Below are 26402 nucleotides of genomic sequence, written 5' to 3' on the forward strand. Positions count from 1 at the left end.
TTTCTCAATGAAATATGAGCCCCTCCCTCCAATGTCTTCCTGATATCAGTAAGCATTTATAATAATGTAATTCCTTGACTTGGCTTGATGGTGTTACTTCATTTATTTGTTTTATTTCAGAAGATACCATATATGCCCATAACAAAATAACAGAGTTGGAAGGGACCTTGGAGGCCTTCTAGTCTAACCCCCTGCTCAAGCAAGAGACCTTATACCATTTCAGACAAATGGCATCCATTCAGACAATCTCTTTTAAAAGCCTCCAGTGCTGGAGCACCCACAACTTTTGGAGGCAAGTTGTGCCACTGATTAATTGTTCTAACTGTCAGGAAATTTCTCCTTAATTCTAGGTTGCTTCTCTCCTTGATTAGTTTCATTGCTTCTTCTCCTGCCTTCAGGTGCTTTGGAGAATAGCTTGACTCGTTCTTCTTTGTGGCATCCCCTTAGATATTGGAATACTGCTATGATGTCACCCCTAGTCCTTCTTTTCATTAAACTAGAATGCCCAATTCCTGCAACCATTCTTTATATGTTTTAGCCTCCAGTCCCCTAATCATCTTTGTTAAACATTCCACTCACCAAGATTAATTTCCCCTCAGCCCTTTCAGCCAAGTCTTCTTTAAAATGCACCTTTATTTTAATTTCTGCTGGACAATTCAGCTGAAGAGAATTTGCAGAGGGAAAGTGCTTTTCCTTCAAGTGAATTTAGCGGACAAGAATCTTTCCCTCTCACCCATCCTGACATTCTCAATATAGTGACTTAGAGTGTCAGTTATCGTAATTTATACTGCTCTTGTTTGCCAGTTAAAAATAGAAAGGTCCATCCCACTTCAAAAGAGTCTGTTTGATCTAATGCAGGAGTAGTCAACCTTTTTATACCTACTGCCCACTTTTGTATCTCTGTTAGTAGTAAAATTTTCTAACCGCCCATCGGTTCCACAGTAATGTGCCATGTATCGTCTTCTGTGCATGCCTCTCACGCATCGTGGATTGGGGTTGTGGGGGGCGCCGGCTACCAGCTCTGCTTGTCTGTTACAGCTGGGTGGTGTGCGGGGAGATGCACGAGCTATTCTGGGATGAGGGTCTTTTGTTTGCGGTCGCACTATAGCGCTATTTAGTTTCACTTATATAATGTGAACTAAACTTATGCACGGGCGATACAAATAGTATATTTTCAGAAATTTAAATTGTCACAGGGAATTTTATGAAATCCTAATGAAAATGTTTTTAAATAATGCTATGATTTTTTTTAAAAAAGTCAATTAAATTTTAAAGAAAGGAAAGTGCTTCAGTATTGGACAAAACCCTTACCGCCCACCATGAAAGCTGGAACGCCCGCTAGTGGGCGGTAGGGACTAGGTTGACTACCACTGATCTAGTGGCTAAAGTACCAGGCTAGAAACCAGGGGACTACGAGTTCTAGTTCCGCCTTAGAAATAAAAGCCAGCCGGGTAACTTTGGGCCAGTCATTTCAACACAACCAATCTCATAGGGTTGGTGCGGTGGGGAAAATAAGAGGAGAAAGGAATTTTAGGTATGTTCATCACCTTTAGTTATTTATTTAAAAAATCTTTTAAAAATGTAACCTAGTTGAAATTCCAACTATTTCTCCAGATTGTGGTAAAGCCAGCTGCCTAAATTCTGTCGCACAGTAGTAGGAACCAGGATGGAGTTCGCAAACAAAGAAAAGAATAAGCTGCCATTCTTAATCACTTTCATTCAATTCTATGAAATTAAGTAAACAGACTGACATCTGGGATGCAGATGAAAGAGGGCAAAGCTTGCCTTGTCTCTGAGATTAGAAGCAAAGAACTAATCTATTTCCCACCAGAACAGTACTGCAAATCCACTCTTTTCTTTGTTTCAGATAAGTGAATGGGATTGCTGCTCTTACGGGAAAAGTAAAATGTTATGTTTGGGAATGCAAGCTGAAAAGTAGTTTTTAAATTTGGATCATAATTAAAAACAATAAAATTAAGCACCGTTATTCTACATCCTCCTATTATATTGGCAAAGAATAAGAATATGAGATTATACGAGTTTTAATGTTTCACCATAATTCTTCTATAATAATATCTCCCACATGCATTCCAAAGCAAGACACTGTATGGAATTATATATTAATTCTTAATAGCTTGTGGCTGTATTTCACTATCACCATCTGAGGGCAGCATTCAAGAGAACAGAAAACTGAGAAACAGTCATATGAAAAGATAACCTCATAATGACAGTCTACTGGACACAAACACAAGAGAATCTTGTAGCCACTTCCAAATTCTTCATTGCCTGGAACCATTTCTGCTAATTCGGTAATCTCCTCCATTTATAGTACTCAATGGACACTTACCGTATTTTTCAGAATATAAAACGCACTTTTTCTCCTCCTAAAAGAGGGTGAAAATTTGTGTGTGTTTTATGCACCAAATGTAGCCCCGCCCACCCGCTGGCCCCAACCCTTTAGTCTCTGCCTCCCAGCAATTTACCTCCTTGCAGCAAACAGAAAACAGCCCATTTCAGCTTCAGCACAGCCTGATTAGCACAAGCAGTTGAATGTCATTGGATTGGCCTCCTGACCCTCAACAGGATTGGCCTCCTATTTCAAACTGCAGGGATTGCCATTTCCTATTGCTGCGCTGTTTGCTGCAAGGAGGCAGATTTTTTTTTTCTTGTGCTAATCAGGCTGTGCTGGAAATGAAAATGAAACTAAAGCAGGCTGTTTGCTGTTTGCTGCAATGAGGCAAATTGCTGGGAGGCAGAGGCAGATTTTTTTCTTCTTGTTTTCCTCCCCAAAAAAGGTAGGTGCATCTTATAGTCCAGAGCGTCTTGTACTTCGAAAAATACGGTAACCAGAAAATGGATTAAACCTGACATGCGTTTTAGGAGTGTAATAGTTGTCTTAGAATTTCGAAGTAAAGTTTGGGCAATGGAAACCATCATTAGCAAAAGCTGTCTAGGCCATTACCCTGACACCCATGAACCTGTCTTTCAGGACAATCCACGAGAGCAGGAAGACAAAGGCTTTGTTACAACAGAACAGGGCTGAGACGTCCGTGGCGGTCAGCTTCTTCAGAGCCAGCAGGTATAGGTAGTTAGTCAAAGTCCACAAAATAGAAAAGGGAGCGGTTCTTTTAAGAAAGAGTTTCAGCGTCAGACCATCTTCGCCAAAGATCCGACTACATTCCCTAGAAAAATAAAAAAGATTCCTCATTTAGGGGGTACAAATCTCCTCCCAATTTTGCCATTTCACAGCAGCATAATTTTTAAGTTTTTAATCTTGTTCTTCAGCCAGGCTTCAGAATAGCTGACCAATTATTTTAAATCATGATGATAAGTTCAGGCAGAATGGCAGGCAGATGGTGCTCTGTGGTAGGTTTTACTCCAGGGGTAGATTCTTAGCTGATTCCCTACTTAATCTTAGTTAAAAAAAAATCATGGAATTTATTATTAGTTGTAAAAAATCAAATTCAGCACTACTGAGTAGTATTTAGCTACAATCCTTCAAAGTACCTGATGAAAAATAATCTCTCTCTAAAATAATCTGCTATTTTTATACAAGAACACCAGTCCCTGGACTAGAGAGGTTCTGCATGCAAGTATTATTTTATTACTGAACAATGATTCCCCTCTTCCTTCAGAGTTTTGGTTTCCAGATGCCAGAATAAGAAAAAGGCTAAAACTTGCAATCTGTCAGACCTGCCAGAATTTAAACCTCTAAACCGAAAGAATTTATTATATATGTACAAGAAAGAAAAAATGAGAACACTTTTTGAAGAACTGTTCTTTGAACACGTTGACATAGCTACAAAACTTTTCCCCAATCACTTTTTTTTTCCTTGAATGAAGAAAAAATATCAAAGTCTTTTAAGTGATAAGACTGAAGTCTAACCAAACAGGAAAGACTGCTAGAAACCTACCTGAATTTTTTGATTGGAGACTGCTTTTCCTGGGCAGTTGCAAGATGTCCAGAATAATAAACGGGAAAAAACATAATATTCCAATTTGTAGAAAACCAAGTCATGAAAAATGGATAATCAAAGTTCTTATATGTGATTTTGACAATCTGTGTTGTTCCAATGCAAGAGGATGAGACTGACAAAATAATTAGAAATCCCCAGAGGATCTTGAGAAATGTAGATGTACAAGATTCACAACGGGTCTGTGCGTGGCTCTCCTGGCTGCTGTTTTCAGCTTGAGTTTGTGTCCCTTCTTCTCCTACAAACAGAGGCAATGAAGATAATTAAGGAAATGAAGGCTACAGTATGTTGGAGACCAGTGCATTTTCTTGGTTAATGAAAAAGGAGGAATCACAAGAAACCATAACATTTCAAAACACTGTTAACATCCAGACAAAATGCCAAAAATGTTTTCGTGTTGCCAAAAACAGGGGCTTCTGTTTGTATGAGTTTGGGGAGCTTCTGTTTCAGCACAACTGGAAGATGCCAGGATGGGAAATGCTGGCCAAGAAGATTTCAAGAAGAGAAGGAATTAGGATTAAGGAATCTTGTAAATGTTGGTAGACTAGAAGAACATCATATCACAGTTATGGGATTTTCATATCACTAGTATCTGAGCAGCCTTCATGCAAGTTTTCTATATTATGCACTTTCACAAAAGGGGAACAGAATTGATGTAAATCTTTCTTGGGGTGGAGGGGGAGAACTACATACCTTGAATGCATCTTTTTGACATCACAGTTTGCAGCAACTATTTCTCTTCTTTGCTTCCATCTATGAAGTCAATTCTTATATTTAGTGGGCCCTTAAATAAGACACCCTATGCTGATATCCATCTTTCCTGAATAAGAGCCATAGCAGCACAGTGGTTAGAATGCAGTATTGCAGGCTAATTCTGCCAATCGCCAGCAGTTCAATTCTATCTGGCTCAAGCTTGACTCAGCCTTCCATTCTTCCAAGGTGGATAAACTTGCCATACTCAGCACCTCACATTGGGTTGCCTTTTCAATAATACTCTTCCTTACAATTGCAAAAAGGATACTGCATGACAAGTAGAAGCAAAGAAGGGAATAGCAAACCAAGGAGAAAGGTCAGTAGCTGATGAGGTTATTCTGATCTTTAAGAAGGTATAGTAGGACAGTCTCATGATAGCTGTGAATGCTAAAAGTTTCAATTCCAATATTTCTAGTGAATGCCAGGCTGGGGATGTCTATTTTATATACTTACCGGTAGCTTTAAAAATGTGCAGAGGATATCAACTGTAGCAAATTAACAGAATTAGCAAAATAGAACTTTTTACTGCAATAGATGGAGTATCAGAGCTGGCCCTGTCATGAAGTATAACAAAGCAGGTGCTTTTGATGAGGGACCAGGAGGAGAAACAAAGTGGGTCAAGGTCCCATTGGTTGATCTTGCAACCAGTGCCCAAAGCAGCCATTTCTCTTGGCTGGTTGGCCTTCCAGTTGGCTATCCAGTATCTGCTGCTCTAAAGAGATTCTCAAAATAGAGAATTATGAATGGCTAGCATCTTCCTGGACAAGAAGTATTATCCACCAACATCAAGTGGTGCCACCTTAGAAGAATGTATATGGCTAAGGAGACCAGATGGCTGGGGAGGGATGCTAGAGGAGGAATATATGGGACAATTAATAGGAGTTAGATCTTTCCACTATGAGTTAAATCTTTCAACTGAGTTAGAACTTTCCATTATGATGTAAAGCCCTTTTCCCAGATAATCAACTGTAGCCATGGAAATCAGCCCTTTAATGACCAGTATAATTTATAAAGTGGAGGAGCTGCTCACCATTTCTTGCATGTTGAGATCTAGCTGCAAAGGTATCACCTGAACAGGGCTTAGAGCTCCTGGAAATCACCTACTACTACTGTGACAACCTTTCTAGGTAAATTGTTTTGTCCAACCATGACGATATACAACTAACGAACTCTTAAGGTAAAGGTAAAGGTTCCCCTCGCAAATACGTGTTAGTCGTTGCCGACTCTAGGGGTGGTGCTCATCTCTATTTCAAAGCCGAAGAGCCAGCACTATCCGAAGATGTCTCTGTGGTCATGTGGCTGGCATGACTCAATGCCAAAGGCGCACAGAACGCTGTTACCTTCCCACCAAAGGTGGTCCCTATTTTTTCTACTTGCATTTTTATGTGCTTTCGAAACTGCTAAGTTGTCAGAAGCTGGGACAAATAACGGGAGCTCACCCCATTACACGGCAGCACTAGGGATTCGAACCGCCGAGCTGCTGACCTTTCGATCGACAAGCTCAACGTCCTAGCCCCTGCACCACTGAGTCCCTTAACGAACTCTTACTGAAATCCAAAACTATTAGAGATTGCTACAAATAAATTAATTAGGAACAATTCAATACAAAGGAATTTTGTATCTGTAAACCTTGTATAAACAATAGAATAGCAATCCCATTAGATCCAGCAGGAGAGGCAAGCTCTAGGTCCCATCTGCAAGATAATGACATTGGCAGGACCCAGGAGGAGGGACTTTTCTACCCTGGCACCTGCTCTTTGGAACATCACCCTCTTCGAGATCAGAGTTGCCCCAACACTACTGGCCTTCTCCAACTCATTAAAAACTTGGCTTTGTCATAAGCTTAGGGCTCAGTTATTGTGGTGAGCCTGTTTCTTGGCTATATTAAATGTGACATGCTGAGAGTGTTCCTGGCTGCTATTTTTATGTTATTTGTTTTTTTAATTCTGTTTTTGCTCTCTCGGCTGCCCAGAGTGATGCTTATGTGATGGGCAGCCATATACATTTAATAAATAAATAATCAACTGGTACATAGAGAGAGGGAAAGATTTCTTCCATTAGAAAAAATTTGGTGCCGGCGAATACTGAAATTTAGATTCATTTTCTTCTCATAGCTCACGACAAATTATTTGCTTTCTGATCATTCCACAAAGCAAAAGATTAATTTATCAGACATTAAATTTTCTAAATTAAAATATGGACTATTTTCATGGGGACTCTCTTCTTTGGTTCTGAGCTGGGGGTGAAATGCTCCTGGTTCTGACTGGATCTCACGATCTGGTAGCGATCATGGCCGGTGGTTCGGTGATCCGGTAGTGATCGCCAAACGACCAGCGAAACCTGCCACCCTGGTTTTAACCAGGACGTAATGTGTTTTTTATCTTCTGTGCAAGCATGCATACACATGTGACGTGCACGTGTGGGAGGCATGTGGGCTTCCAAGCGGGTAAGGAAGGTAAGTAGATTTCTTCCCTGTTCTGAGCTATCCCAAATATGGGAAACAAAATTCCATTTCCCAGCTGTCTGACTTCCTTTAGGCTGAAAACTTATTAAGGTCTTTATGATCTCTCTATTTTGAGAGATTTGCTTTTCTTTTTCCTTATCTTCCTTGACTAATTGGATTTGTTTTGTTATCTTGATCATCAACTTCTTCACTCCAGTCTAATGAATTTATGGTACTGTGCATGCACAAAAACAGCTACTTGACTGGCTGACTTATTAAAAGAATGAGAAACAATTTAGTTTTCTCCAATTGTTAAGAATTGGATTAGGATTGGTTGCAATAATTAGTTTACAAAGGAACTTTTCAAAACATGAATGTTTTTTCTGGTGAGACCGGTCTATCAGGGCAACCTGGTCTATCTAATTATGAGACGGAGTATACGGCTTCCGTTTTCGTCTTTCAGCCCCAATCCAGGGGCCTTTGCAGGCAGTCGCTTTTGCGACAAACTATGTTTGTGTTGAATTTATGTTTACCGACAAAGAAATAAAGGGAGACTAGTATAGATCTATTTCAAGCTATTTAGCTTTCATCCGCTAGCCATTCCCTTAACCTCTAAATAACCTGAAATAGATCTATACTAGTCTCCCTCTATTTCTTTGTCGGTAAACATAAATTCAACACAAAAATAGTTTGTCGCGAAAGCGACTGCCTGCAAAGGCCTGGATTGGGGCTGAAAGGCAAAAGTGTAAGCAGTATGATCCATCCCATAATTGAGTAGACTAGTTTGCCCTGATAGACCGGTCTCACCAGAAAAAACACTTACCGTATTTTTCAGAGTATAAGATGCACCTTAGTTTTTGGGGAGGAAAACAAGAAAAAAGCTGATTGGCAGGTGGATTGGCCTCCCGGAATACCCCCAATCAGCTGTTCCCAGAGGCAAATTTTAGCAACAGAGCTCTGTGCCTTCCTTTTTTTTTTTTGCTTTTTTTTCTGCCTCTGAAAGCCTCCGAAACAGAGCTTCAGAAAAAAAACCTCTGAAGCTCTGTTTGGGAGCTTCTTTTCTGAAGCTATATAAAAATATAAATCTGAATGCAAAATATCATTTGCCTCCTCTCCCCAAATGATAGAGGATGCAACCAGAGGTGGAGAGAGCTCTGTCCCTTTTGTGTATGATATCACACAAATGTAGATATGGAAGGGGCAGAGTTTGCAACTGGGGAATACATCCAAGAGTTGCTTTAGGCAGCTTATAAATTAAATAAACAAACAAACAATGTTTTTTGTCAATTTGAAAGAAGCAGCATATTGTTCTAGACATTTCTACACGCAAATATCGTACTAGGCATTCTAGCACTGGCAGATGTTCGATAAATAACATTGATTATTAATTGATTATAATAATAATAATAACAGAGTTGGAGGGGACCTTGGAGGCCTTCTAGTCCAACCCCCTGCCCAGGCAGGAAACCCTACACCATATGTTCCATCAATATCGTTTTCAAATTCTAGTGTCTCGATCGAGGGGTGTCAAACTGAAGGCTCACAGGCCAGATCTGGCCTGCAGGGTTGCCCTGGGACCAGTGAAGGATCGGTCCATGGTGCCATGGTGCCAGGGAAAACAGAGCCGTGTGCAGCCCTCCCTGAGCTCCGTTTTTGCTGGCAAAGCGCGTGGGCCACCAGACGCCCCCAACACGGGTGATGTTGAGCTGGCCATTCCCATTATGGCCACGCCCTACCCCCCACCCCCCCACCCCAAGGTCAAACACAACCCTGATGCAGCCCTTAATGCAATCAAGTTTGACACTCCTGGTCTAGATAGACAGGTAACACAATGGCTATTACGTTGTATCGAAATTACAACAATAACACCTTTCTACAATTTCTTCATAGCAATGCCCATTTCACAATAATATATTCTTATCCAGACCTTGCAAAAATTACAGTGATAATTCTGACTATCCACTGAATAGCTTTTTGATCTGTACGGCGGTGTATTAATAACTGAAATATATTGATATTTTAATCTATATCATTTGGATAATAATATAACTGTATTTATCTTAATATTTTCATTGCAGCATTTTGTAAATCACCCGCATCGGGTTTTTTTACTTCTGTAAATTGAAAGACAGGGTGGAAAAATAATACATTTGCATTTTTTTGTGGCTGCTCTTAGCCTGCCAAAACAAATTCAGAGATTAGCAAAAGAGGAATCATGAGATAAGAAAGTCACAAGGCAAAGGGGGGGAAAATCACATTTCTACAGTTTTCTCTCTGATTATTTTGTTTTTTAAGCCAAAGCCAACAATGGGGAAAGCTATATTTGAGGGGAAAAATATTTCCTTCTCTATCATACAGATTCCTGGTGATTTAAGACTGATCTTTCACCAGGATCAGAGAAAAGCCTTTTCCTCCATTCTATTCTTCCTCTTCTCATCATGACCAAGATAGATAAAATTAGTATTCTGATGGTAGAATCAAGTTCAGGTTAGTCTAGAGGTAAAGAATAGAATAGAGTAGAGTAGAGTAGAGTAGAGTAGAGTAGAATAGAATAGAATAGAATAGAATAGAATAGAATAGAATAGAATAGAATAGAATAGAATAGAATAGAATAGAATAGAATAGAACAGAACAGAACAGAACAGAATAGAATAGAATAGAACAAACTGACCTTAGAGGTCTTCTAGTCCAACCCACTGCAAAGGCAGGAAACCCTATACCAGTGATGGTGAACCTTTTCGGCACCGAGTGCCAAAACTGGAATGTGCACATGTGCATGCCAGAACCCCAAAAACCAGCTGGATGGCCAACTGGTCTTCGCGCATAGGGGAGCACCGGAAACCAGAAGATCTGCTCCCTGGTGCGCATGCACGGGAGCATCCGAAACCGGAAGAAAAATTCCCCCACACGCATTAGCACACCGGGAAGCTGAGCTTCCGGTTTCCGGCGTGCGCATGCGTGCCAGTCACCTGGCCTTCGGCATGTTGGAAACCGGAAGCTCAGCTTCCCGGCATGCGCATGTGTGCCAGGGAGTTACTCTTCCAGTTTCCAGTGCTCCCACACACACGAAAACCAGCTGGCCAGCATGCACATGCGCACCGGAACCCAGATGTGCCTCTGTGTGCCACTTCTGGCACGCATGCCATAGGTTCACCATCATGGCTCTAGTCCCTCTTTTCCCTAGACTAGCCATACCCGATTCCTGCCACCATTCTCCATATATTTTACTCTCCAGGCCTTCAATCATCTTAGTTGCTCTTCTCTCCACTTTTTCCAAAGTCTCAAACTCTTTTTTGTAATGTAGTGATCAAAACTGGATGCAGTATTCCAGGTGCGGCCTTACTAAGGATTTATACATCAGTACGAATACTTCACATGATTTTGATTCAATGCCTTTGTTTATGCAACCGTTGTACTAGCTTATTTGGCTGCTGACACCCACTGCTGGCTCATATTTAAGTGACCGTCCACTAGGACTCCAATGTCCCTCTCATAGTTACTGTTTTTGAGCCACGTTTTGCCTAATCTGTACTTGTACCTTTGTTGTTTTGTTTCTGCCTAAATGTACACCCCTGCTTTTCTCCCCATTAAATTTCATTTTCATTTAATTCAAGTCTGTTGTAAGCCTACCTGATCTGTCCTGCCTCTCTCCTCTGCCGTGCCGGCAAAACCCAGAGGGACTTCGACTCTGTAGCTCTAGAATGGGAGCAGCAGACTCTTCAGCAGCGGATAAAGGGGAATGCTGCCTGCGGAGGCCAGTCTGTGTGCTGGGGCAGTTGGCTCCCGGCTTGCATCGGATGACAGAGGATCGGGAGGCACCTGAGAAGAAAGAGTTTGCATCAGTTTGGTGGGTAAACTTCCTAGAAGCAAGAGATGCGCAACTGACTCACGTTTTGTTCCATCAAAACATCTTGAAGCTTTAAAAGATACATGCAACTGAAAGTAAACTGCTTGCTGACTGGATGAAAAAAAATGCATCTCGTAGCAATGGAAAGCCAAAAATTATTATTTTTTTCCTCCTATCTATAAATGCGGTTAAATGATTAAGTTAATGGAAGAATTAGAAAAGGGTTCTCAGATGCAATAGTGTTATTTGTTTCTGTAGAAAAGAACAAATTAGAGGAGCATTCCCACAAATGCATGCAATTATTATATACATGACGGTCCATGCGTTATAAAGTGTTGCTCACACACAGCTGGTAAAGAAACATGTCATCCTAACCGACTTGATTTCTTTCCACTGTGGCAGTTTAGACTTCAAGTGGATGTTCAGATGAGGTTTCTCTGATGTAGGAATAGAATAGAATAGAATAGAATAGAATAGAATAGAATAGAATAGAATAGAATAGAATAGAATAGAATAGAATAGAATAGAATAGCATTTTTTTTTATTGGCCAAGTGTGATTGGACACACAAGGAATTTGTCTTGGTACATACGCTCTCGGTATTCATTGAAGAAAAGATACGTTCATCAAGAATCATAAGGTAAAACACTTAATGATAGTCATAAGGCACAAATAAGCAATCAGGAAACAATCAATATAAATATAAATCGTAAGGATACAAGCAACAAAGTTACAGTCATACAGTCATAAGTGGAAGAGATAGGTGGTGGGAATGATGAGAAGATTAATAGTAGTGCAGATTTAGTAAATGGTTTGACAGTGTTGAGGGAATTATTTGTTTAGCAGAGTGATGGCATTCGGGAAGAAACTGTTCTTGTGTCTAGTTGTTGTGATGTGCAGTGCTCTGTAGTGTTGTTTTGAGGGTAGGAGTTGAAACAGTTTATGTCCAGGATGTGAGGGGTCTGTAAATATTTTCACGGCCCTCTTTTTGATTTGTGCAGTATACAGGTCCTCAGTGGAAGGCAGGTTGGTAGCCATTGTTTTTTCTGCAGTTCTAATTATCCTCTGAAGTCTGTGTCTTTCTTGTTGGGTTGCAGAACCAAACCAGACAGTTTTAGAGGTGCAGATGACAGACTCAATAATTCCTCTGTAGAACTGGATCAGCAGCTCCTTGGGCAGTTTGAGCTTTCTGAGTTGGTGCAGAAAGAACATTCTTTGTTGTACTTTTTTGATGATGTTTTTGATGTTAGGTGTCCATTTTCTAGAACCTAGAAATTTGAAGATCTCTACTGTTAATACTGTGTTGTCCAGTATTGTAAGAGGTGGAAGTATGGAAGGGTTTCTCCTAAAGTCTACCACCTTTTCCACGGTTTTGAATGTGTTCAGTTCCAGATTGTTCTGGTCGCACCACGAGGCTAGTTGTTCAACCTCCTGTCTATATGCGGATTCATCATTGTCTCAAACGAGACCGATCACTATTGTGTCATCTGTAGTTACTCCAAGTTCATAAGTAGCCTCCCAATAAAATTTCAGGTACTTACGACCACAACTGAGCCCAAACTTTCTCTTGCCAGTGAAATTTGCCTTATTTTACAAACTTTCTTGCCACCGTTGTTAAGTGAATCACTGCAGTTGTTAACTTGGTAACATGGTTGTAAAGTGAATCTGGTTTCCTCCTTTCCTCATTCCTGGCTTGCCAGAAGGTCTCAAAAAGTGATCACGTGACTCTGGGACACTGCAACCGTCATAAACACCAGCCAGTTGCCAAAGCATCCGAAGTTTGATCACATGACCCTGAAGATGCTGCAACAGTCGTAAGTGTGATAAATGGTCATAAGGCATTTTTTTCAGTGCCGTTGTAACTTTGAATTGTCACTAAATGAACTGTTGTAAGTCGAGGACCATCAGTATCAGGAATCCTAAAAGTGCTTTTTCAAGGGGCAACTGGACTTTCTTGGTTTTATTTGAAGATGTTTCGCTCCTCATCCAAGAAGCTTTTTCAGCTCTGACTGGATGGCGTGGAATGGAAGGAAGTCCTGTTGCCTCTTGAAAAAGCATCTTTGGGACAACCATGACCTGGATGACTGAGAATCTCCGTAGATATTAGCAGGAATCAGCCTTGGAACACAAGACGTGCAGAATGCTTTTTTGCAATATGTGAGCAACTGTGGAGGCACACACATTTAGGCAGTAGTGTAATTCATTTTTTTTTACTACCGGTTCTGTGGCTGTGGCTTGGTGGGCATGGTGTGGCTTGGTGGGTGTGGCAGGGGAAGGATACTGCAAAATCTCCATTCCTATCCCACTCTGGGGCCAGCCAGAGGTGGTATTTGTCAGTTCTCCAAACTACTCAAAATAAAATATGTTATTTTAATTTGTTGTTTTAAAATTGTATATTGTATTGTTTTAATCTGGCTGTACACCGCCCTGAGTCCTTCAGGAGAAGGGCGGTATAAAAATCTAAATAATAAATAATAAATAAATAAATAAATTCCGCTAGCAGTTCTCTAGAACCTGTCAGAACCTGTTGAATAGCACCCCTGCACTTAGGGTTAGGAGCAGGGATTCTATGGTAGAAGTTAGGGTTTCAGCTGCAACATCTTTAATTTGCTAACAATTGATATTTTTTTTAAATGTCTAGGCCAATATCTCAAAACCACACCATGATCATCAATTAAATGGCGCCTTACGTGTGGGGTACCACAGGGGTCGGTTCTCTCGCCTCTCCTGTTCAACATCTATATGAAGCCGCTGGGTGAGATCATCCATGGTTTTGGGGTGCAATATCATCAGTACGCTGATGATACTCAGCTGTACATTTCCACCCCAACGAGGCCGTTGAAGTGATGTCCCGGTGTCCGGAGGCCGTGCGGGTCTGGATGCGGAGGAACGGTCTTCGACTCAATCCCTCCAAGACTGAGTGGCTGTGGATGCCGGCATCCCGGTACAGCCAGCTGGTTCCATCGCTGACTGTTGGAGCCAAGTCATTGGCCCCTATGGAGAGGGTTCGCGACTTGGGCGTTCTCCTGGATGCTCGGCTGTCATTAGAAGAACATATGACGGCCATCGCCAGGGGAGCTTTTTATCAGGTGCGCCTGATATGCCAGTTGCGCCCCTTCATAGACCGGGATTCCCTATGCACGGTCACTCATGCCCTTGTCACTTCCCGCCTGGACTACTGTAACGCTCTCTACATGGGTTTCCCCTTGAAGAGCACCCGGAGGCTCCAACTGGTCCAGAATGCGGCTGTGCGGGTAATAGAGGGAGCTACTTGTGGCTCCCATATAACACCTCTCCTGCGCAAGCTGCACCGGTTGCCAGTGGTCTTCTGGGTGCAATTCAAGGTGTTGGTTACCACCTTTAAAGCACTCCATGGCATAGGACCGGACTATTTACAGGACCGCCTGCTGCCACCGATAGCCTCCCACCGACCTGTGCGCTCACACAGGGAGGGTCTCCTCAGGGTGCTGTCAACCAAACAATGTCGGCTGGCGACCCCCAGGAAGAGAGCCTTCTCTGTGGGAGCACCTGCCCTATGGAATGAGCTTCCTCTGGGGTTACGATTACTCCCTGACCCCCGGACCTTCCGAAGTGAACTCAAGACCTTTCTGTTTTACCGCGCAGGGCTGGCCTAATGCATTATGGTTTTTAATTGGTTTTTTAAATCATTTTTCTATTAATAGTTTTAAATGGGGTTAGCCATATTGAATTAGATTTTTAAAATGTTTTTAATTCTATTTATAAAAAATTTTATGTTGGCTGTAAACCGCCATGAATCCTTTGGGAGAAGAGCAGTATAGAAATCAAATAAATTCTAATTCTAATTCTAATTCTAATTCTAATTCTAATTCTAATTCTAAATAAATGAAATACTGTGAGCCAGCATTCCATGGAGATTTCATTTAAGAGTCTCTTATAGTTTCCTGATGATGGCCATCTTGAAGATAGCATTTCCTGGTTCCACGCTGTAAAAGCATCTCATAGAAGTCTTCTGTGAAGATCTGAATACACTCTGGAAATGACTAGATTGTTTTCTTTTCTTGAAAATGGAATATCTTAGAGAATTGTTACAGGACAACCTAAAAGGTCTCCATATTTCAAGGAAGTAGCTACATTTTCTCATCTTAACAAATATGTTTTGAAGCTGTAGCTGAAATGAATGATTAGCTCATTTGGATACGGCCATCAGAATCTCTTTCATACTGAAATTTAAAGCCTCATTCTATAGAAGGGGTTGTCCTGTTCCAAGGCATGATGTTACGAGATCAATGGAGAGCACAGTAGTAAATAGTATATACTAGTCATATATTTGATATTTGCAAATGTCCCAATTATATTGCTGGGATTTAGCTATTCCTGCTAGGTAAAGTACTTCACTTAACTCAGTCAATTCTAACTTTTTAGTGCAAATGATGGATTTGACTAAAATCTAGTTGTATTCCCTAATGCTAGTTATTGTTCTCACCTAAGCTTCCTTAAAAAGTAAACAACCAAACCTAGTCCAGGCAAACCTCTTTAATTCATACAAGTGTAAATTTACAGTCCGCAAGGCTTGATAAACAGCCTTTCAGAGGAAGGTTATCAACACCCACCTATCTCACATGGAACGCTGCCAAAAAACTAATTTCCAGACACAGGGCAAGGCCAAACTTGGCACAGAGTCAAACAGAACTTTCAATTCTTGAATCTGCCAGATGAACTAATTGCTTCCTGCAAAAGCTCACGTCCCATTCACTTCTCTTTTATGTCTTATGGGAGGGACAAATCATCTCCAAGTCTTACTCCCAAGTTGACCCTGTTTCCTTAATTGTTCCTGTCTCCTGGCAGCTCTGCGCATGCGCACACTGGGAACAGTCTCATGCTGTTCTTCTGCCTCACTGTTGTCAGATTCCAGAGACTCTGGAGGCAGAAAAGAACTACCAGATGGCCTTGGCCCCCTCTCTGCCTCTGACTCAGAGACCTCATCCGACCCTTCCCCAGACTTTAGGACTGGCCCACATTCCTCCCTAACCTCTTCACTGTCCGAATCTGCTGCCAGCTCTGCTGGCGGGCCACAACAGTTATATCCAGACTTTTGATGGCTAAAAACTTAACCTTCCCCTCTCATCTCATAGTATGAATCCCTTGTTCATATTATTCCTTCTCATTGTTTGAAGACCGCAGTACATCCTTGACCTACAACCATTCATTTAGTGACCATTCAAAGCTACAATGCACCAAAAAATTGACTCATGACCATTTTCACATTTACGACTGTTGCAGGATCCCAGTGGTCATGTGATCAAAAATTGGATACTTGGCAACTGGCTCATATTTCTGAAGGTTGCAGTGTCCCAGGGTCATGGGATCTCCTTTGGTGACTTTCTGAAAAGCAAAGTCCATGGGGAAGCCAGATTCATTTAACAATTGTGTTACTAACTTAACCACGGCAGCAATTCACTTAACAACTATGAAAGTACATAAGAACGGTCATAAAATGTGGCAAAACTTACTTAACAACTATCTCATTTAGCAACAGAAATTTGGGCTTAATTGTAATCATAAGTCTACAAGTCTACAGATAAGGACTATCTGTAGTATATCATATAGTAAAGCAAAACAAAAATAACTCCTCTGAATAATTCTGCTATATCCAGTCTGAGCAAATCTTTCAATCTTACTTAACTTAGAAACAGGGTAAAAACAGCTATTCTTAGTAAAGGCTGACTAAAAGGAGAAAAAGTGAGAAAGCAGAGTCATACAGAGGCCCAGTGAGTAATCTCCTTTTCTAATTCAAAAGCTTTTTATTTTTAAAAAGGGAATGGCAAAACCAAAGATACTTCTTTCCATCTAATATTATTGGAATGTTTGTCAGGCAAAACCCCACCAAAATGGTACCAAAAGCATCCATGTTTCAGATACTGACTAAATTGAAGGCATAAGATTTCATGCCTGTGATAAAACTGGAATCTGAACTACAAAATCTTATAACCTACTTACATCTTTGGGCTGTTGATGTACTATGTAAGTATTTTATGGTTTTTTTCCCTGCTACAGACTAAGACAGCTACCTCTCCACGATCCAAAATAATGCTGCTTCCTCTTCACAGTATTGTTTTTAGGTAATATGATTTTCTTAATGTAGCTTAGCTGCGCTTGGATCTCATGCAATACCCCAGCCTCATTTTTGCAATTCTCCCAAACATTGCTGGATTGCATTTCAGCAATTTGGTAGCAAGTTAGCATTTGTGGCAGTGCAATGCCTTTTGGTAAGTTTGTCGATCGAAAGGTCGGCAGTTCAGCGGTTCAAATCCCTACTTTCCCAGCTTCTGCCAAGCTAGCAGTTCAAAAGCATGTAAAAAATGCAAGTAGAAAAATAGGGACCACCTTTGGTGGGAAGGTAACAGCGTTCCGTGCACCTTTGGTGTATAGTCATGCCAGCCACATGACCACATGAGACATCTTCAGACAGCGCTGGTTCTTCGGCTTTGAAACGGAGACGAGCACCGCCCCCTAGAGTCAGGAACGACTAGCCTATATGTGTGAGGGGGACCTTTACCTTTACCTTTTAATGCTTGGGAGCTTTAATACAACCTTGTTCTAGTTTTCTTTTGAAAACAAAGGGTGGGATTTTTGCATTTTAACATTGTAAGGTGTTTTTTTTTAAATCCCCTTAAGCTTCCAGAACAATACATATAACTGTTTTATGTTAATGTCCTAAACTTCCAAAAATAAAACTTAAAACCAGGTTGAACATGTTGGCTTCACCGACAGCCTCTGCAGTCTCTGGAGGCTGAAAAAAATTAAAAGGAAAGCACAACGCATAAAAATTTATCTAGCACTGCCTTTGAATAATGCACTTTATAGGACTGGTGTGAAGTTAATGTGATGTGAGACTAAACCCAACATTTTCTGCCATGAGTATCCTAAAAGATGGGTGGAATTTAAATAGAAGAAAGAAGAACAAATGGTTCTTAAAAAGCTACACAGAACTGGACATGGCTAGATGGGATACTAACAGATAATAGCTTACCAAGCTGATTAAAAGGAGATTTAGAAAAAACATAAGGAAACAGTTCTCCACACAGCACATAATTAACCTGTGAAATTCATTACCACAAGACACGATGACGGCTATTCAGTAAACTAGACTGGAAAATGAAGACATGATAGCAAATCACTTCTTGGGACTTTACCTTTGGAATAAACAGTTACTACTCAGAAAATGGTCCTTTTGTATGAGCACATGTAATTGTTTGCCACTGTAAGAGTTGATTTGCAAATCCTCCCCATCATAATTCCTGATGCAACAAAATATATTCATAACTGACAACACAGGTAGATTCTAAAGAAAACTTGGGTTTTTCTTACTTTCCTTTTTTTAAAAAAAAAAAGCAAGTAAAGCAAATTTAAAGTTGAGCTGTAAAGAAAGTTCACATAATTAAAAGAGACAGTTTGCATTTACACTGAGAATTGCAAAGATAGTGATACGTGCTTCGTGGGAATTCAACTCAGGAGGAATTGGAAGCGATGAGAAAATGCAAGATTAACGGACACTGAATCAGTTCTCTGAGCTGTGTAGTAGTTCATTTCTCCCCCTTTCACATACGGAACAATCTTAGATGTTTACAAATCCAGGACAAATGTTGTCAATCCTTTTCCCCCCTTGTCTTCTATGTCCAAAACAGCAAAGAGCCTCCAGACTGCTCTTAAGAGACCCTCATTACTTTAGCGAATCTGATTTCTTTAGCTACCTTCTTCCTTGATGTTTGAAGAACAAGTGCTTATAAATATTTCATCATAGCTATTAGAAAACCCTGAAAAACTCTTTCAACTACCCTAACTCAAGCCGTTGCAGGGATGTGCCCTCACCATCAAGGCAAACTATCATATTCCAGCATATTTTTCTAACTTTTCTTACTCCTATGCCCTCTATTACTCCAGGGCGTCTGGAGTTTGTACTGACAATGTAAGTGACATCAAGGCCAGAAAGGCAGTTGACTTTGCAGTCATCCATCAGGAGCATAGAAAACTGATACAGGCGATTTGCTACCTGATAGTTAACGAACAGCTGGAATGTGGGAGCTTCTGCGTGAAAAACACTAGGTTATGTTCTCTCTGCTTAAGCCATTCATCTTGAAATTCTCTGGGGTTTCTGCTATACAGTGTAACTCTTGATTTGCTTAACCTCATTTTGCTGAAGAACATAAAATAGATTGGTTTCATACAACTCGGAAAACCATAAACAAGCAAACTACATGATGGCATAGTATAGTGTAAATTTCAGCTATTGAGGCAGCCAATCTATGGACAGAAGGAGAGGCTTGCACAGGGTATCTACAGATAATCCTCAATTTACGGCTGCAGTTGAGCCCCAAATTTCTGTTGTTAACCAAGACAGTTGTTAAGTGAGTTTGGCTCCATTTTATGACCTTTCTTGCCACAGTTGTTAAGTAAATCACTGCAGTTGTTAAGTTAGTAACACGGCTGTTAAGTGAATTTGGCTTCCCCATTGACATTGCTTATCAGAAGGTCACGAAAGAGAATCGCCTGACCTCAGGACACTGCAACCCTCATAAATACATGCCAGTTCGCCAATTATCTGAATTTTGATCACGTGACTTTGGGGATGGTAAGTATGAAAAATGGTCATAAGTCCATTATTTCAGTGCCGTTGTAACTTTGAGCAGTCACTAAATGAACTGTTGTAAGTCAAGGACTACCTGTAAAAGAGAAATGTCTTTGCCCTGTCTCAATTTACTGGATGAATTTTTGAGCCTGGTTTTTTTGGTGGATACACACACAAACACACACACACACACACACACACACACACACACAACAAATGGGAAAGGAAAGGTCTTTTTTACCTAAACTTAGTGCCAGTTGCTTCATGAACATACAATTCATGTAGTTTTCTTGGAAACACAATGGAAGTAGTTTTCAATGGTCTTTTTCTAGATCCTTTTTACTTCCTACTCTAACTTTGAGTCAATTACTTGGAAAATAATTCCTAAAGGGTAAAGGACATAAAATTCTAAAGCAGAACATACTCAAGCTATGTTGAGGAGAATGGCTGGTTGTCGCGGTACAGCACAAGTTAAGCATGAACCAATAGTGTGCTATAGCTTCCAAAAAAAAAAACACCCTTTGAATCCTTAGGCTGCATCAAGAAACGCTTAATGTTGAGATCATGGGAAGTAATAGTTCTGTTTTGGTTGAGGTGTGCCTGGAATACTGTGTCCACAAGAAGGATATTAAAGAACTGGAAAGAATGCAAAGAGCAACAACAAAGATGATAAGCGGCGGTTATGAAGGTTAAAATTTGTAAAGAATGGTTTAAAAAGCTGGGATTGTTTAACCTACAAAAGAGAAGGCTAAGGGGTAGAAAAGAAACACAAACGCTTTACAAAGAGAGATCTAAACTCAAAATAAGAAATAATTTCCTGACTGTGAGAACTATTCAGTAGAGGAACAGCCACCTTCTGAAAGTATAGAGGGCAGTGGTGGGATTCAAATAATTTAACAACTGGTTCTCTGCCCTAATGACCAGCTGGGTAGGCATGGCTCGGTGGTCATGTGACCATGTGGGTGTGGCCAACTTAATGTCATTCATGTTGATGGGTGCTTCACCTTAGCTGTTACAATGTAATAAGGGTTAAGCAGAGAGGCAGTTTCTGTAAGCAGGGCAGTAAAGATCAGGCTAGAAACAACACCAGAATGTTTCCTTCCTGCCTTCCTTACAGGATTAGCCCTGTAAAATGATTTCTTCCAAAAACCGGTTCTCCGAGCTGCTTAGAAAGTTAACAACCGGTTCTCCCGAATAGGTGCGAACTGGCTGAATCCCACCACTGATATAGGGGCTCTGTCACTAGAGGTTTTCAGACAAAGGCTGGTTGGCCATTTGTTCAGGATAGTCAGAGAATGCCTACCCTGGACAAGGGAATGGACCAGGAGACCTTCAGGGCCATTTCCAACCCTATGATTCTATTGTACTTTCATCAAAATGCACGGTATTTCAAATTTATCTGATGTAAAAACACATTTCCCAATTTAAAGGTGATTTGTTGACCAAAAAGCTTCCATTTCTGTTGACACATTTCTCCATCCCTCCTTTCTGGCTGCTGCATACTTAAGGAAGACATTTGTTTTGTGAATTAACCATTGGCTATCATGCTTATTTTTACAACAACATATTTTGTGGTTCCTGGAGATTGTGATGGCAAAAGCAACAAAGAGGTTTCCCTGGTTCATAAACACCATATTGTAGTCCCCTACCTTGCCACAGATTCCAGTACAACTTATCTTTTCAACAAATTTGTTAGGATCCACCCCAACAGGATAATCATGAATCAATTTACGGTAGGTGGTCTCCTGTTGAGCAGGGGGTTGGACTACAATACCTCCAAGGTCCCCTCCAACTCTGTTATTCTGTTTTATGATAAGTAACTCCTTGAGTTATGGGTGCAGTTGAAGAAGATATGCAGCTGTGTTTATTTCTGTCCTTGTGGCCTGCCCTCACTTTCTTTTTTATTTCTCCTGCTCCGATGCCTGGCTGACTACTGTTTGAAACAGTACACTCAGCTAAATGAGTATAGACTAAGTCTGATCTAGCAAGCAATTGCTAGCATCACTGTGCTAATTCTTCCTAGTCTGCCCATCAGACCAAGAAATTAGCAGAGTCAGACATAAACAGCACAGTTCAGATGGAGAAAAGACTGAGAATCATTGCAGCACACAATTTGTGCTTCGATTTTTAAAATTTTTTTATTTCTACATAAAATCTTTAAATTACAAAATCTGGGTTATATTACAAAGATGCTGTAAGGGCCAATTTATTTAACAACTTTAAGACCACTCTATTTAAGAAGTCTTATCATTTTTTATTAAATGCCATTTTATCCTTTAAAAGTCTTAAAATTTACTTGGAAGCAATCAAACCTTACCAGTCCAAAAGATTCTAATACCTAAGTTATTTCTTCTTCTAAATCCTGACCAGGCTTGTGCCTCTCCTGAGAAATCACAACCCTTGGAGCAACAACAAGCAAGGCCCTGCCTGCATTTTACTAAGGTGGTCCTGACCTTAAATAAAGCAGGACCCCATATAATAATGCGACCACATAAGAAGGAAAAATTAAACCACAACCATCATGAACTTTAAAAATCAAAAGCCATCTTAAAAATCAAGACCAAAACTAACCCAGAACCTTTCATATCTAGTGTAAGTATGATGCCCATTTGTTTTAATCAGGCATAACATGGAACCCTAGAATAATTATTATTCTGGAAGAATTTTAGGATTGTGCTTCCTTTTTTTCACCTTCTATGAACAATACAGATTATTCAGTTATCTCTTTGCTTCCAGCAAATCATTGCTTGCCACACAAATTAACTAGCTATAAGTTGTGTTTGTCACAAAAAAAAAATCAATGCTGTAAACCAGGCTCTGTTTCTAGTTTGAACTGGAAGTATTTTGAAAGACTCTATGGCACCAATGCATGTGAACAAGTTCAGTTTTTATTATTACAATTATTTGTGTGCTGATGATTCAAAATTTATATATTTAACTTCCCGGACTTTAGCAAAACTTTGTTCCTTGCTTGATAAATAATTCTAAATAAAATGTATAAGAATCAATGCTCATCCTGATGAAGAATTAGCTTAAATTCCTTCCTTTGCGCTAGACTTTCTTTGCTTTCCTTAATGTTAAGTGTTTTTTAAAAAAAAGTTTACATAAGCTTCTCTCACTAAATTTGAATACAGACCTCCCTGGCCCAAGTATCTTTGATATATTTGCTTTCAGCCCTACTTCACATCCTCTGGGAAATCAGTTTTAACTTCAGCCACCAGGGAATCCTATGGATTATGAGTTCTGTACTACATTTATATAAATCCACCATGTCATTTTATATTTAGGCTGTCTAGAAAATTGCCTTTGGTATTCACTGTTGTAGCTATTACAGTCAAGGGACACTTCCTTGCCATGGATAGGGGAGCAATTTTAAAGGGGGAAATGGATCCCTGAGCAAAAACAATGCCAACTTGATCCTATATCAAAAGCCCGTCTATGAATACAAACCCATTGTCAGTAATTGCCAATGCTGCTTTAAGTGATATTTGACTGTCTCTTGCTGTCAAAATTGTTTAAATCTCTGGTAGCTGGCATTGGAGGACATTCCTCCTTCAGAGAAATCTGCAACTCTGTGGTAAAAAGAGCAGTGAGAGGACTAATATGCATAACCAATATACACACCTGCAAACAGGTGATACAGAAAGTACCTGAAGGATGAAATCCCCCCTTCTCCTTGAGTAATTAATTGCCTACCTTCATATTTAGAACCTCATTAAAGTCATTGATTGCTATTTTGCTGAAGGAAGATGTCCTGATTTTCTCCCCTTTCAAATTCCAGCTATTTTAAACTACGAATCCCTCCAAATAAGCAGCTAATCCTCAGAGACTGTCGTGACACAATACAGCATTTCAAATAGAGAAAAATGGAAAGATTTTATACTGAAATACTATTGGATGACACAGGCAGACTGGGAGAGCTGGTTTAGCACTTCTCAAACTAACAATGAAAGACAACCAACTTTTCCTCCCTCAGCTGAATCTCTTTCTTTCCCCCATAAAACAGTTTTTATACGCCATAAAAGCCAGACATTAGGGGGCTTTTAATCACAATTTTTTTTAAAAAAAAAATTTAGTTACATTTTAAACATTTTACAAATGGCTTTCAGTCATCTTTCAAAGGAAGAGATGGGCTCAAAAAGAAAAATGGGGGGGGGGAGAGAGAGAACAGAATGGAAGCTAATTCCTTTCTTTAGGTAAGATAACATAGGAGGAAAATAAAATTGCATTTACCGTCTGATCTAGGTGAATTTAATGTGGAAAGACTGAAAGGTTCTAACGGTGCCACTCTCGATGTATGTTTCTTCATTCTCTGGAAACGTCCGCTCGCAGATGTTATGGTCTCTTCTCCGCATTTTCCCTCCACATTGTTTTTGGTTGCCCCCCCTCCCCCCCAATATCAAAAGGTACCTCTCTGTTGTGTCTAGAGACAAGATGCTGTTCTGAAGATGCTGCAGCAAGCTTGGAGGGCAGATCTGCTGTTTCCCGGGGAAACCATTTGCAACACATGCAAACAATGCTTGACCTCAAAGCCAATACTTTTCTCTTGCATTCGGTGTCAGTCTGACACGGCCAGCGGTTCAGAAAACAATACCCTACACGTATTGCCAAATACACCTTCCTTCAACTTCTAAGACGGAGTAAACTCCTCCTGAAAGCCGGCACCTTTTGGCATGAAACAGTGCTCCTCTCTATGCCCACAAATCAGGCACACGATCCTTTGGCGACAACAGCAGGGAAAGATGCAATACAGTACAATTTACTGGTACTTCGTGCTACGAAAACGTATGAGAGGTTATGTGGGCTGCATCTACTAAACTTGCAAACCTTTCTCTGGTCTAATACTGAGGGATGGGGGTGGAGGGAAAGAGGGGGGAGGCTTCCTGCTGCTTAGTCAAATATAATGGGATGGGAGGGAAGTCTTGAAAACCAGCACTGCATCAAAAAACAGCTAACTGGGTACTGAGAGGGACCTCATAACGTGAAATAAACCCCACTGCATTTTAAGCTTACCAGAATTTTTTTTTTAAGGGAAAGCCAAAACAAGCCCATTATTAAAAAGGATGGAGGGGGACTAAATCATCATAAAAAGTATGATTAGGTACAAAGGACTAGAGGAGTTTCTGATTCTCAAAATTGTACGAATAAAAAAGACTATTAGCAAAGGTAAAAACAAAGGTAAAAACATAAAATCAATTTTGCTGTTCAGATAGACATAGAATTTGTTATGTTTTTAATGGAAAAATGCACCAATAAAACATATATTCCAAAAAAATGTGTAAGAAAAAAAGAACAAATCTCTTTCCTTCACAACTTCCTTCTTTTACCTTTACAAGAATAGCAATAGCACTTAGACTTACTGTATATATCACTTCCCAGTGCTTTACAGCCCTCTCTAAGTGATTTACAGAGTTAGCATATTGCCCCCAACAATCTGGGTCCTTTTACCAACTTCAGAAGGATGTTCCTGTCTGGAACCCATACCTCATTTCGGACATTAATACAATTGAGCGTGTCCAGAAATATTTTACAAGAAGAGTTCTCCACTCCTCTGATTACAACAAAATACCTTACGCCACCAGACTTGAAATCCTGGGTTTAGAAAATTTAGAACTCCGCCGCCTTCAACATGACTTGAGTTTAACTCATAGAATCATCTGTTACAACGTCCTTCCTGTTGAAGACTACTTTAGCTTCAATCACAACAATACACAAGCACACAATAGATTTAAGCTTAATGTGAACCGCTCCAATCTTGATTGCAGAAAAGATGACTTCAGTAACAGAATTGTTAATGCCTGGAATGCACTACCAGACTCTGTTGTCTCTTCCCAAAATCCCCAAAGTTTTAACCAAAAACTATCTACTATTGACCTCACCCCATTCCTAAGAGGTCTGTAAGAGGCGTGCATAAGAGCACCAACGTGCCTACCATTCCTGTATTCCTATAATTTCATATAGTTATTACATACTTATGATTATATTTATATACTTATAAATATAAATTATATTTATATTTATATATCATAATATATACTGTTGTGACAAATAAATAAATAAATATAAATAAATAAATAAACAGAAGGCTGAGTCAACCTTGAGCTGGTCAGGTTTGAAGGACTCAAACTCCTGGCACTGTGAGAACAGAGTTAGTCTGCAATACTGGATTCTAACCACTGGACCACCACAGCTCTTACAATACTGTCAGATAGGTCAGTGACGGTCAGTATGTGAATCAAGGTCATCAGGCAAGCAAGGGTTATATGTCTGCATATTCCAACATTGTACCAGCTCAGCAACCCCTCTTTTTAAGTATAGATAATCCTTGATTTACGACAGTTCATTTAGTGACTGCTACAATGGCACAGAAAAATGATTTGTGACAGTTTTTCACACTAATGACTGTTGCAGCATCCCCTGGTCACATGATCAAAAATTGGACACTTGGCAACTGACTCATATTTATGACGGTTGCAGTGTCCCGGGGACACATGATCAACTTTTGTGACGTTTTGACAAGCAAAATCCAGATTCACTTAACAATTGTGTTACTGTCTTAGCTACTGAGGTGAGTCATTGAACAACTGTGGCAAGAAAGACCATAAAATAGGACAAAATTCACTTAACAAATGTCTCACTTAGCAATAGAAATTTTGGGCTCTATCGAGGTCATAAGTCGAGGATTACCTGTACTTCGTCTTTTAATTCATAATTCATGATATGGGAAATTAGCATACTATTTTGAAATTAGCCATAAAATGTTTCTAGGCCCACATAA

General features: G+C 40.1%; 1 protein-coding gene across 1 annotated transcript in view; it reads right to left on the minus strand.

The window, feature by feature from the left end:
* The window catches only part of SLC35F4 (solute carrier family 35 member F4), a 187584-nt gene that overhangs the window by 14142 nt on the left and 147040 nt on the right, over nt 1-26402 (minus strand). Inside the window, exons 2-4 of the mRNA XM_058163007.1 lie at nt 10801-10989; nt 3915-4212; nt 2963-3182 (exon numbers count right to left, since the gene is read on the minus strand). Of these exons, the coding sequence (XP_058018990.1) occupies nt 2963-3182; nt 3915-4212; nt 10801-10989 (707 nt within the window). The remainder of the gene's footprint in view (nt 1-2962; nt 3183-3914; nt 4213-10800; nt 10990-26402) is intronic.

Source organism: Ahaetulla prasina, chromosome 1 (genome assembly GCF_028640845.1).
Source record: "Ahaetulla prasina isolate Xishuangbanna chromosome 1, ASM2864084v1, whole genome shotgun sequence".
NCBI lineage: Eukaryota > Metazoa > Chordata > Lepidosauria > Squamata > Colubridae > Ahaetulla > Ahaetulla prasina.